Raw genomic sequence first — 13,865 nt, 5'->3', positions numbered from 1 at the left:
GTACCTGGGCGGCCCGCCCAAGTAAAGTCTATGTTTGGCAAACACTGACATGGAATGAAAGATGGTTGTATCATTCTATTTAATTCCTCTTTCCTACGTATCCTACGCTGATACTTCTTTGAAGAGTAATATAGACCACCCCCCCTTTGTTATAATTCTCTCTGACAAGGAATCTGCTCAAAGAAACCCCAACAAACTGGATTTTTTTTAATAGTTTTAAATAGTTTCAAATAGAGTAAAAATGCATGAGAACGAGAACATTTTTACAACCAAATATTTTTTTTACCTTAACTTGCGCTGCTGCGTCTGCAAACTTTCATTCAGATAACGCCATTGAAACTGAGGTCCCTACCAATTAACCCAAACCCTCTGGGACCCTCTGACCCTCAATTTTAGGGTCAAATCCGAACACGCCACACCAAAAGTTGGTGGACCAAAATGACGCAAACGGAGAGCGATGATGAGGTCAAATGTCGAAATTCAAATCAAAATTAAATCAAGAACGGAGAAAGGCTTCCGGAGAACCATGCAACAGTGTCTATATTAAACGGGGAAAAAATAAACGTGACGAAATATACTGTACAATCTTAATAAAAGTAGGGTGTGGACAATAAAAGTGTCACCAATCAGTGTATCCGTCAGTTAATCCGACTTCTGGTTCCAACTTTTGATTTGTTTGCAACAGGAAAGTGGGACTCCCAAAGAAGCTAGATGAACGATAAATTATAATGCGGATTGCTGATAGTACGGACAGTTAAAAGTTGACAGTTGATAGTAGGGAGTGCTGTGTCATGAGTTACCTCACCATTTCTTGAAAGGCGCTCACAGCCGACTAAGCTCTGGCTGACGACCCTTATTATTAAAATGCTGGTTCCCATCACTTATAACTGTTGATGGCGCAACCTCGTGGAACGCTTTACTATTGAGAAACGTATTGCTCTGCTGCAGCTTCTCAGATCTTTCTGTTTTAGAGAGGACATTTAACATGTTTTCATTTTCATTTCAGAATATACTTAAGCACAGTGACAAGCTGCAGCAGATAGGTAAGTAAATTAAGGACTGGGTTGAGGGATTCTGCAAGTACAGAGTACAACATTTTGGCGCCATTAATATAATATTGATCTTAAGACTTGATGACAAAAAGTGTCAAAATCTCAACCAAGAACTTACCCTCATGAGTAAGGGTGAGCCTCTATTTTTAGTTTAAACATCAAAAATCTATATTTAAAAAATATCTTTACCCCTAAGAGCCTCTTTGTAAGGCATAAAGAATGAAGATTATTGTCAGCATGTAAAAACCAGAGCAATATTTTAGATCGGTGGGTAGTTTTATTTGACAAATTTACAGATGGGATGTCCTTTCCTACTTAATAGTTTTGCTTATTTATAACAAAGCAATGGTGAAGGAGGAGGAAACGTTGATCGATTTGCCTCTTTGCTTCATATAGGATAGAAAAAAAACATTTCGATGAAACTCGTCATTGCACTGGGGGCTTCCTTTACTCAAGATGCTCTTCAAAAAAAGAGAAAAGACTGGTTACAGAGTATTTTTTATAATACCAGTACATGGACTGAGAGATGGTTTATTTTTGAAAAATCTGCACTGAAACTTCTTTGAAGAGCAAAATAACCCCCCCCCCCACCCCGGTATTATAATTATTAGACAAGAAATCTGCTCAAAGACACATGCATTAAAAAAAAGCAGCAGACTGGAGGTTTGTTTTTAGATTATTTGAAACAGGTACACTGATCATTCTGAACAGGCTTTGCCCAGACGGAACCCTGGTGTGATGCTCTGCTTGACTCACCTTTGTACTGAATGGGAGGAAAGAAGCGCTCTGTGGCGTGGTTGAATAAACAGGAGAGCACTTCCTCCAGAAGGTCAGCCAGAACTGAGTGAAAAGTACACAAAGGGAAATGATACGATGATGATGCAAGTGTTCTTGTTATGGACTTAAGTTCCAGTGCTGATTTTTCTTTTTAAGAAAACACAATTATAAACGGCAGTTTAAACACCTTACCTTTTCATTGAAACCTTTTTTACCATTTATCTATTGGCCGGGCGCAGTGATTATTAGCTGTGAGGCACTCTTTCAAGGGAGTTGGGGGTTTCCAGTATATGAACTGCAACGCATGGCAGTAGAATATTACCATCAAAGACCTTAGCTGACTGAACTGGCAACCCTAAAGCACCAACGTGTTTCACAGGCGGTTTCACAACTATGCAATAGATATTGGCGCCGCCCCTAGCGGTCGCCTGCGCCGGCGCTCCGGTTATCACCGGGCGCGTTGCATTACATTTCACTGCATATATGTATGAAAGTATGTATATGTATGTGACAAATAAAAATCTTGAATCTTGAATCTTGAATTATATTGCATCCTCATTATGTATAAAAAATAAAGTGTGCGTGTAAAGTGTAATGAGTAAATGAAGCGACACACATTATGTGTCGCTTCATTTACTCATCGTTGGGTATACTGGAAAGGTGTGTTTCCCAAATTTCAGAGGAGCAAGGCGAGTTGTTTCCCTCTGCAGCCTGGTATCTTGCTATCTCACGATCTCGGTACTGGACAAACAGGGATGAAATTGGTATTGATGTTCTCGTCTAAATCTAGGTAAGATGGACAAAAAGCAAATTTTCCAAAAAGCTGGAGTATCCTTTTAATCAGAGCTAATGTCATTTGAGCTGGTTCTTCCCTGCCCTTGAAGACACATGCCGACCAGAATTTAGGAGCTAGTTATGATGTTTTAGTTAATCATCTGTGCCATTTTGAAGTAAGGGGCCCTGGCTTGTGCTCATCTACTCTGTGTGTGTGTGAGCGAGTGAGTGAGTGAGCGAGCGAGCGAGCTTTCATGGCTGCCTCCAAACTTAGACTTGTGTTATTTATGTAAATCTAAAAAAGAAGTCCCAAAATCAGGAACTTCAACATGAAGGCAAAATAAGGAACCGTGTAAGTGATACCTCTCTGGCAGTTTAAGCGAGTTTGCAAATTATTTCTTCTGCTTCTCCATGTGCACTTAAGCGAACATGAATGTGCGACATTCGGAGAAGTCTGCGAGCTGTTTGCTTTTATACCTGTACAGATTTTTTGTATAACATTATGTGTCCACTGGGGGACAGTGTCCCATTTAGTGAACCACAACGTATAGAAAAAATAGAATAAATCAGTTGGGGTTTTTTTAAGACCTTAGAACAAAAAAATGTAAAAATGCAAATAGAAATCAGTATTCAAACCACATCCACAAGTCTACCACATCCACCTTCTATCTCTGACATTTTATTTTCTGTTTCAAACCCTCCCAACAGGAAGTTGGAAAATTCAAGAAATCAACTTGTTTGAGGCACACAACCGTGCAACACATTGTTGAGATTTGGGAAGTGTGTGCGTCGGTTCCCCTGCAAACCTCTGCCACCGACCGGTTACCCATAAATAAAAAAATATTTATAGTCTCATGAGTTTTCAAAATGAAGAGCTTTGAACAGATGTCAAGGGTACATTTAGAGCGGCAAAATGGCTAGAGCCGGGTTGGGTGTGTGTGCACGCGGGGAGGGTCCAAAAAGAATTTCCATCAGGGCCTGTCACCATCATGTTACGCTGCTGTTTTTAGACGAGTCACATTGGAGGCTTTCATTTATTACGTGGTTCTGCCAATTTTGTAATTTTGAGTCCGTCTCATGCTTTCAATCAAACTAAAATTTTTAGTGATGAACAGAAGCAACACCTGAAATGTTGGAATCAACAAGCTCTTCTTATTGAGTTAAACTGCACACACCAAAGCATGCAATAGATAAGCCAATAATATTGCAGCATTGAAGAGAAGCTGAACATTCAATGAATCCACATCATGCCTTTAAAAGAGAAAATATATTTCTTTATGGAGAGCTTTTTGATGTTTAGAGCTTGACAGCTGGCTGATGAAAGGGAGCAATCACTGAGCAAAATACAGTAAACTAATGACAACTTGACAACTGCGTTTCATTCCGTTCCCCATTCCCAGTCCAGAGCGGAAGGAGATCCGACTAATCCCAATTAATGTTAGTGTCATTACTGAAAATATGACGCTCTTGGGGGCTCAGTGATAAAAATTCCACCTGGGAAGGGGTCTTATGTAGGGGGCTTATGTCGAAGTGTGTTTTTTGCTGTGTGTCGTTCATGGTCTATCAACTGTCAAGTTGTCAATGGTATTTTATAGCATTGAAATAGATCCTGGAAAAAACTGGTATGACATTTCCTAGAAGTTTGTGGTATTCTATCTATTTATCTACATACCTGTTCCGGTAAGAACATTTGGTTGTGTAGTCAGAGTTTTGCAGTACTGCCTGCGGCAGATCTCCATCCACCCCATCTCTTTCTCTGTGTTTTTGGATGATGACAAGAATGCGCTGATCTCTGAATCTAATAAGGAAAGCACAACCAAACACACATGGTTATCACTGAAAATCACAAATAGAAATGTCTCCATAACCGTTTTCAGACATGTAACTTACCCTGTGTGCTGTGATTGACATTTGGGATTTCCAAGGTGTAGCACTGCGGTAGGGGGTAACTTGAAAACATGGGCCATGGGTAGGGATTAGCTCCCTGAAACAATCAGATGAGTACATCAATAGGGTTTATGTTCCATTCTAAATCATTAAACTGTTTTTTATTTGTAAAATAACATAAAAGCCAATTTACAGACAGAATTGCATTATCTGAAACTATTTGAAAGAGAAAATAATCAAATGCTGGCTCTGAAAGGGCATATCAGCATACTATACAATACCAGGGGTGTCACGCTTCTCCCAATCCACGATTTGATTTTCAATTTTGGATTTAAACATGTATTTTTTTTCCAGCACCGGTGGCCATGCCATTATTAGACTCTTGAGTCTTAATTTGTAAAGAAAAACACTTATTTGAACAATAGAAATATATTTTGACAAGACACAAACAATTAAGAGCTTTAGCAACACTAGACAGAATAATAAACAATGCCATTTATTACACTTGTTACTCACCAAATAAGCGAAGAAAAATAGATGCTATTTTTGACAGAGGGGAACGCTGGAAGTAAAAGGCTAATTACTACCTGTCTTGTACAAGAACTAAAAGACGATCGGCCTGATCCTCAACTCTCACGTTTGTGCGTCTGCGCAGCCGCCATATTGGAGCGGTCGAGACCCGTGGTGCTAGGTAGGGCTGCAGATATTCCTCTGTATTCCCATTCAAATTTGATACTTTATTTCCTTGAATATTGGAATGTATTCAAATTGTTAATGCTCAAATTTATTAAAGGGGGCTGGGGGGGGTGTTACGCATGGTTCCACAGCGCCGATCAGAGCGATCTTTTCTCCAAAGACAATGAACTCCATGTATTTAATTTACGTTTCCTACGGCTGCGGAGCAGATCTTTCCTGTACAAATCCCGCCCATGTTCTCACTGACTGTTGGGAAATGCCTAGCCCAGCATGGTCCAGGAGCCGGTGATTGGAAACCGCTGCACTAGAGGACATTCCGTTGGTGGTGGTGGTTGGGTTTTCCACCGTCATCGCCACATTTGTGTAATTACTGGACATGGCGCCTTGTACACATGGTGAAACGCTAGAGAGGGAAATGCACCGGTGCGCTTGTGTCCCTGCTGACATGGACTTCGCACACGGTTACATTGCTCCCTAATCTGCGTTCACTGTGCAACAAACTAGATGAACTTAATTGTGCATCACATGTAAATTGAGTAGCAAAAATATTTAATCAATTGGCAATTTCAGCATTCAAAAATCACATTGTACAATAGTAGGAACATTTAATATGCAACCCCAGTAATGCAGTGTTCAAAAACACATTTGAGTTGAAGGGGCAGAGTCAAAAAGTGTCAGTTACAAAAGAACCACAGTCATCCTAACCGCACAGCAGTGACACCCGTTCGGGAGACTATAATGCTCCATTGCCTGAAACCTGAATACATTCCCTGGCAGTTAAGGGCTTGAGAATGTTCAGGAAAAATAACTCTGAATTTAATTCTGGTAGGATTTTCTGGCACATTCCAGGCATGAAGCTGCTTCAACATGCAGGTTTAATCCGCTTCTCTCATCTCCTACAAAATTGGGACAACACAAAACATTGCGTGGACCAGAGCCACTGGTGGAAAAGGAAGGATTTGGGAAGCACGCGTTGCCTGTGGCTATGTTCAGAAATTGTATTCTTCAAAATTCATGAGATTCACAGATTAGCCAGAATGCACCACAAAATATAGCCAAGAAACCATTTTCTCAACAAGAGAGAAAATATCCCACATTAAAAGTGGGGAATAGGTGTTGTGGTGGATGGGATGGCCAGAGCACCAACCCTCTTTCGACTGGCAGCAGCAGCACCTGGGGATTCGGCGGCACACCAGCAGAGAAGCAGGGCGGCAACCACCACAGGTAACCGCTGGCAGCTAACAACATCCAGCAGCCAGGCCAACCCCCCAAGCAACCTGGCGTCTCAATGGCACCGAAAGCAGGGGGTTGGGCGGCGCCAACCAGGAGAACGAGCAGCTGAGGAGCTCTGCGGCCCAGGTCCAGCAGCGGGAGGCTGAGATAGGGCGGGAGCTGCGGCGGCAAAGCCACCAAATCTGGAAGGAGAGGGGGCTGCGGGAGCTGACGGGCGCCTGGGAGGAGCTGGAGCAGACCACAATGGAGAGGACCGCTCTGCAGAGGGTGTTGTCCGACCTGGAGCTCAAGTTCCAGGTCATGGAGCGCTGAGGCTAGGTGGAATTAGCCAGGCGCAGATGGAGCATGTCATGACACAGGGCTCCTATCTTGACTGAGTGTGTGGACAGGGTTTTTAAACCTGATGCGCGTTAGCCCAACCAACGAACATCAGGTGTGGCTGCTCAAGCCATCCCATCCGCCACAGGTGTCAATACTATGGAATTGATCAATGCTTATAATTTAATACCTACAAATGCTTCATGCATATGGAGTAAATATGACATCGGTCGGAATACCAACTCTTACTGGTTTAGCACTGCGTGAATGCCAGCTGATTTGTAAAAAAAAAAAATTTTCCCTGAATGTTACACAGCAAGGGCTGCTTCAAACAGGTCTGTAATTTAAAGGGGTTTAAAGGGTTAAAGTAACTAAAGTAACTGGTAACTCATTGATAAGATGTCATTATCATTTAAGATCCTTAAAGAAGGAGGTCGTCATATGGTGAAAACTACTGTGATGTCACCAGAGGGTTGGTGATAGAAGGACGCTACGTTCCCTCCTGCTGCGTGCAGGACGACCAATCAAGATGGTCGCTCCAAAAGAAGACCACTACAGTGGCAGCCAGACAGGAGGACACGGTGGGAGTGGCACAGGTGGAGCTTATAAGTCCTAAGAGCATGGTGGGGGGGTGTTTGTGAAGGATACTTTGGTGTGGGAGTGACACCACTCTTTAGTTCAAGAAGGGCTTATTTTATCCATTTTGGGTTTGCCTTTTTCTCTTGTTATAAGAAATAATTGAAGAACCCGCTTATTGTTGAGAACCTTTGCTCGCTTCTGTTTTCACCTCACCCACATCACGCAAGACAGAAGCTCCACATCGCACTACGTTACCCATAATGTTGGTTCACAGAGGAAACTCGAAAGTTAAGTAACTAAAACAGTATTTTTTACCTTAACAATTTAGTTTAACAGTAAATTTCTCTTTTTTATTTGTTTAACTCATCGTTTTAGATCTACAAAGGCTTCCTCCAGTGCTTCAGTGTGTTGGAACACATCATGTTATTCTCAAGTAGAGCCTGAATCGGTTGACACCTGCCACCGTTGTGCGTCTCTGCGCCTTGTTCCTCCATCCTCTGCTTTGTATTAGCAGCGTCAATGTCACACTTCCCGGCAAACTCCAGATGTGATCACGATTTTCTTTTTGCGTAATGGCTTATTTTCTGACACTCTCGGATACAGGTCTTGTCTAACACGCCTCTGTTCGTGCTCTTTGTGAGTTCTGACAGATCTTTTAGTCTGTGTCTGGGTAGTGTGGTGAAGGTTCTATTTCCTGATTAGTGTTCCAACAGTGCTCGCCAGGATGTCCCCAACACTTTGATATTATTTTGTATATTCCTTATTCATGTTTTTGCAGTTCAAGGCCAATTGCAGGGCAAATGTGTCTTTATTTAGGTGGTAAAAACTAGTTTTAAGGAATCTCACTGAGTTAGGCATTTGAAAAGGGCCCTGCATTAGTATTCATGTAGGAGCTACAACATTTAAAAAGCACTTTAGTCATGCAGCACCTCAATTATTTGCTCATAAATTCCCTTGTGGCCCCCTGCGCGAGCACCTCGTGTCGATTACGCACATTTTTGTATTTTTAGTGCTTATAAAACTCATTGTGCGTAATCACCAGGTGTCATGACATTTCACTGCATATATGTAAGACTGTATGTATGTGACAAATAATGAACGAATTGAACTTGAACTCAAATTGACCTACTCTCCAGATAGCAGCTTAGAATAAGAATAAGGAGACATACCTCATGCAGGGCTCTGGGGGGCAGCCTTCTTTCGGACGGGCCCCCCACCGCACCGACACGCACCAGCACGTGGTTCCTCTCCACTGAGAGGCCATCTATGATGAACTCGCTGCGGAGGTGCCACGGGAAGGGAAAGGACAAGAACAGACAGGTAAGAAACGGGAGTCAGAAAATGGGTTATGCAATACTGTGAAGTTTCCTGTGCAACAGCCGCCCCTGTAAACAAGTTCTTAGGGATTCTTATTCTGAAGTAAAATCATGCGGTGCTGGGTGAAGAAATAGGGAGGTTTTTTAAAACATGTTGGTGTACAGAATGAATGGAAAAATTTAATGTACAGAAAAAGGGAAGTGGAGAACACATGTGTTTGTTCAATTCCACGTGAACCGTATGAGATTTAACAGGGGGGATGGTAGCTCAGGCGAAAGAGCTGGTGGTCTAGTGATCTAAAGGTTGCTGGTTGGATCCCAGGCTCCTCCTGCTAGCATGCTGTAGTGTCCTTGAGCAAGACACTTAACCCCTAATTGCTCCTGATGGCTTCCTGATGGCTGTGTCCGTCGGTGTTTGAACAATTGTAAGTCGCTTTGGATAAAAGCGTCAGCTAAATGTAATGTAATGTTAACATGAGATTTTAGGAGTGTCCCCAGGAACAGATATTATAAGCTGGGGGGTGCCAGAACATTGACGTAAAAGAAATTAGCCTTTTTTTTTTAAGAAGAAGAATCTTTAATTATCACACAACACACCACACTACAACACATGCACACACATGCACATGCTTTGGATGGTGGTTGGTGAAATGAGGCCTGCATTTAACGGGGGGGCAGCCAAAGTCTCCATCGCTGGTCAGACGATGATGTGTGCATGTTTTTGGTGGGGTTCCTTACTGACGTTAGGTGGAGGAAACCCCATGTGAGCACGGGGAGAACATGCAAACTCCACAGAGAAAGGCTCCTATTTGGGAGATAACCCGCCCGGAGCACGGTGCCAACAGCGCCCCAGGCGGGACCCAGGACCTTCTTGCTGTGAGGCAGCAGTGCAATGCACTGCGCCACCGTGACAAGCATTTCTGCTAGCATTTGCAATACAGTCAGGAAGTTCTGTGATTTTGCTGGTGTTTTCGTCAAAATCTTAGGAGTATAGGTTGAATCATTGTTTTATTACCTCACCTCACGGAAATGTCCGATAAACATTTATTGACCGGACAAACTTCGAGATAGCCACTTGGTAACAGAAGACAAAAAAACAAAGACAACACAGACAGGGAGGTAAAAGGTGCTGAGCGTTGAAAGGGAAATAAGAAATTAAGATGTGGACGACGATGATGATGACGGCAGCACAGGTGTTGGTAGCAAGGTATGCGGGGGGATTAACCAGCCATCATTCTTCTATATTGAGCCATCCCTCAGACACAAAGTGTTAGTGGACAATTCAGGACCATTTCTCCTCCTCCTCCGGCTACAGCTACGACAGCCCCTGGCAGCCATTACCAGCCACTCTCATGCTTCTTCTTTTTGGAAATGGGCCCCTTTAGCTTTGAGTCCACTTTCTTTAAAAGTTATTTTGGACAAGGCGGACAAATAACAACTCTTTGTCAAGAGTGAACAGTTAAATTGAAGGAAAAAAGCCAGTCTGTAATAAAGGGATGATGAAACAGCGGAAAAGGAAAGCTTTCAGCTGCTGTGTTTTCAGAGAGAGACACCGATTCATTGCCAGAGTTGTAAGCTACCCCAATATGAAGCCAAAGTGTACAGAACGGATCGAAGGAGCTTTCATTCAAGCGATGCCTAGGACACCTGGGCTAGAAATGTAGTACCAGCAATTAACTCCAAAGAAATATTTAAAAATGAATTAAAACAAATCCCTACAAATATTTGTATGAGTATAAGATAACACCCAAAACAACTGGGATATGCAGAAGAGTACTGTCTCAGCAGTTAGGATGTGGTGAGCCCTGCTCATGCTGTTCAGTTTCAACACACATTCAAGCAACAGTTTGGTTAGGTCAACAAGGAGCACAGACAACATGAAGCCTGCTTTCTGGCAAGAGATTAGTGTTGAGTTGTTATTAAGTTTTACTTAACAAATTCATACATTGAATCCCTAAATATCTATAACTGAAATACTTCAGATTATAGCTGCATTTAACACAACTAAGATATGTGGTTGTGGGATGTGGTTTTGGCACCATCTGCAGGTGCGGAGAGCCAGCACGGGCAACAGGAAGGGGACGCAGCTGCAGGAGCTGCGGAGGTTTCACCTCTTTCTCCCTCTCTCTCTCTCTTTCTTTCTTCCTCTCTCTCGCTCGCTCTCCCTCTCATGACAGCAACGCTTGGCCCCCATTTCAGACTTCACCCTACATTTGTCTGAAAAAACAAACGTCTTGATTTCTGGTTTAAATAAAAGCACCAGCTAACACAGGTTTGGTTCTACCTCCCAGCCGACAGAAAAAGATTTTTAGTTGTTTTCCTCTGCATCCTTGCAATGTGCTAACACAATTAGCACACAGTCTATTGCGATCTCAGTACTGGGCGGACAAGAATGACATTTTTCATCTCGTCTTCTCATTTGGGTAAGATAGAGAAAAATAAAATTTTCCATAAAAGTAGAGTATCCATTTAATGATGATATAAACACTTTCGACTGCCAGAGTGTGCCGTTAAACTCAACAGCACCCGGGGGCACTTGGCTAAACGTGCCGAGGAGAGAGTAGATATGTTTGGGTCTTTCTGCCATGGCTAATGTATACACAGTCCTTAAGTCTGCTTGCCTTGATTGGTGTTGACAGGGCATCTACATGTGCAAACCACTACAAACATAAACACACATCCAGGTAAGGAACAATTTCTAGCTGGTCATCTGGACCAACTCAAGCACACACTAAATAGTGCGACTTTTCATGTTTCATGAATCCGAGGTTGTTGTTTTTCTCTCTAACACCCCAGGTAGCACAGTGGAAACCGGCCGCTTACGGCTGAGTGTCGGTCACCTGGCTGAGAGGGGGCGTCAGTGGACATAATGTGGGCCGAGTCTGGGCCACACTTGGCGGCGCTCGGCAGTATCGCTTGCGGCTGGGGTGGGGGGAAGTGAGCTTGGCCCGATTTGGCCATGACTGATGTTGCCCGACTATATTACTTGTAAATCGAGCCGATTTTCATTTCTGGCAGATGGCATCTGGATGTGTGAAAATTGTGGTTATGTCTTTATAAATCAATTTGATAATATACCCTATCTCTTAGGTATAACATAATCATAGTATATGTTTTTTTTCGTATTAGCTCCCTATTGGAATCTGCCATTTTACGTTGCCTACCACAAGACGCCAATTTAGACTTCCCTAGGCTCGTCTAGGTGAATTGAGTGGGGGGAAGGGCTGGGGAACCACCCTACTCACCTGGCATTGACCAATAGACCTGTCAGTCAGACGGAGGACACGCCCTGAGGTGACGGCAAACCAGCTCTCAACTCGTACACACAAAGTTTTCCAAACCTTGACAAAGGACCCTTCTTATTTCAATGAAAGGAGACTCATCAAACTCTACAAACAAAAGTTCAACTGCTTGTTTTGTATTTGGTTCATTCTATGGTTGTTGACTGCGTTCTCAGCTGAAGGGACTATTTCCTGCTGTTGTTTTTGTGTTGAATTTTTTTACATCAAGGTGTTATGGGCACTTCATCATATCTCTATAGACTTGAATATAAAATTCTACATATATAAACACTAAGAGGCGTATTCACAAAGCGATTGTGCTTTTGTGGCCACTAAATTGGAGCCAATAACAGAAAAAGGAAAAATTTGTCTAATTCACAAAGCACCGTAAACGGTGAAATGCACCACTTACTGTGCTGCCACACACATAGTGACTCCGTGTGCTGGTGCCATTTGCACGTATTTAAATTAGGTATTATACTTGCATTTGGTGCAAAATTGGCCCCTTTCTATGCAAATGAGCATCATTGCAAATAGCTTCCAATTTACAAACGCCGGTGTGAATAGCCACACGCAGTTAGAGTGACGCTTACCGTCTATAGAGACCTGGTGGTAATTGCGTGGGGTTTCCCACATGGTCCCCAAGTTACTCCTCTGAAACGTCTTTAAAAAAATCCCCATTGCATGTTACATGTAACAAGGAGACCATGGAGACCCCATTGAGAGGCCCTGTTGGGGATCTGGTGAGACAAAAAAAAAGACAAAAAAAGGCTCCACTGTGTGATCGTCTTCAGAGAGATGGTGCAACTGAAGCATATTTATACTGTAGGGGGTGGCATGCCCAGACTTTCCAGTTATCTGTAAATTATATTTTGTCATTATTATTATTATTATTATTATGATTATTATTGTCATGAATAATCACTGAGATCCAGCATTCTTTGTCTACTCATTTAAGTTAATCTAGTTTTGCCTTGAGCCTTGTCAGTAACTCTCCTGTCATTTCAGATCCGGCCACTCCCCTTTGCTCATTGTCACCTAGGTTTCCCGCTCTTCCCCTATCCTGCAGCTCATCTCCTTATCAGTCACTCAGTACTTATACTGGTCCACCTCCTCTGTTCTGTGCCAGATTGTTTTTTGCTTAGGCTGAGCTCGCCAGCGTACCGTCTAGTGATCCCTCTAATACCTTGTTGATTCTCCGGTTTTTGATCCCCTGCCTGTCTCACAGAATCTGATTCTCTGCCTGTTCCTCGCTTGACTTGTTTGCCCTCGCTGACGGATATCCTGGCTTTCCTGATCCTGGTCTGTTGTTCTAATAAACCTCTGCTTTGTGAACTTCCGCCTGTGTCGTGCTCTTGGTTCACCTCTGGTTTGAGTCAGTGAGCTTAATAATTATGTCATGGCATCTGTAGTTAGCGGGATGCGTGGCAGTACGTGGTTTTCAAAAAGCACTCAAAGCAACTCGTTGAAACTGAATACTTGAAACCTTTTTGTGCTACTTGGGACTCTTTCCTTGCAGAAAGAAGGCCTTAGGTAAAGTATTCTGTCTCTGTACCCTTGGCCACTGGCTGGCTCAGTGACGTTGTCCCTCTGGCACTGCAGCAGGATGGAGCAGATGCTGTACTGGCTCTCCAGCAGCAGAAAGGAGTCCAGGTTACAGCAGAGCACACTCAGCAGCCTGTTGTAGAACACAGATAACACAAGGGGCAGAGCAAATGAACAGAGATATCAAAGTGCAATAGAATGCTATAGTATGCTAGAAATTCTGACAAGTGGAGGTACTGCAGTCATTGATAGTAGACATTATGCTTTACGTAAGGTGTAGCCAAGTGATAAAGTGTTGTTAAAAACATCATTTATGGAATGCACAGATATCTGGAAGTGCTCGATAATGGCGAGTTTAGACAATGTGATTCTGGCCTGATGTGCCACTCCCCGACAGGTTTTTGGAG

The 13,865-nt window shown here is 42.9% G+C and overlaps 1 protein-coding gene across 1 annotated transcript in view; it reads right to left on the bottom strand.

Moving 5' to 3' along the window:
• tbc1d32 (TBC1 domain family, member 32) overlaps positions 1-13,865 on the bottom strand; it is a gene marked incomplete at its 5' end in the record, with an annotated part of 84,280 nt that overhangs the window by 25,415 nt on the left and 45,000 nt on the right. The window contains 5 exons of the mRNA XM_080021513.1: positions 1,809-1,892; positions 4,276-4,401; positions 4,494-4,587; positions 8,486-8,594; positions 13,469-13,591. Coding sequence (XP_079877639.1) covers positions 1,809-1,892; positions 4,276-4,401; positions 4,494-4,587; positions 8,486-8,594; positions 13,469-13,591 — 536 coding nt within the window. The remainder of the gene's footprint in view (positions 1-1,808; positions 1,893-4,275; positions 4,402-4,493; positions 4,588-8,485; positions 8,595-13,468; positions 13,592-13,865) is intronic.

The sequence above is a fragment of the Zeus faber genome (assembly GCF_960531495.2).
Source record: "Zeus faber genome assembly, chromosome: 2".
Classification (NCBI taxonomy): Eukaryota; Metazoa; Chordata; class Actinopteri; order Zeiformes; family Zeidae; genus Zeus; species Zeus faber.
This window is presented reverse-complemented; position numbering and strand designations above follow the sequence as displayed.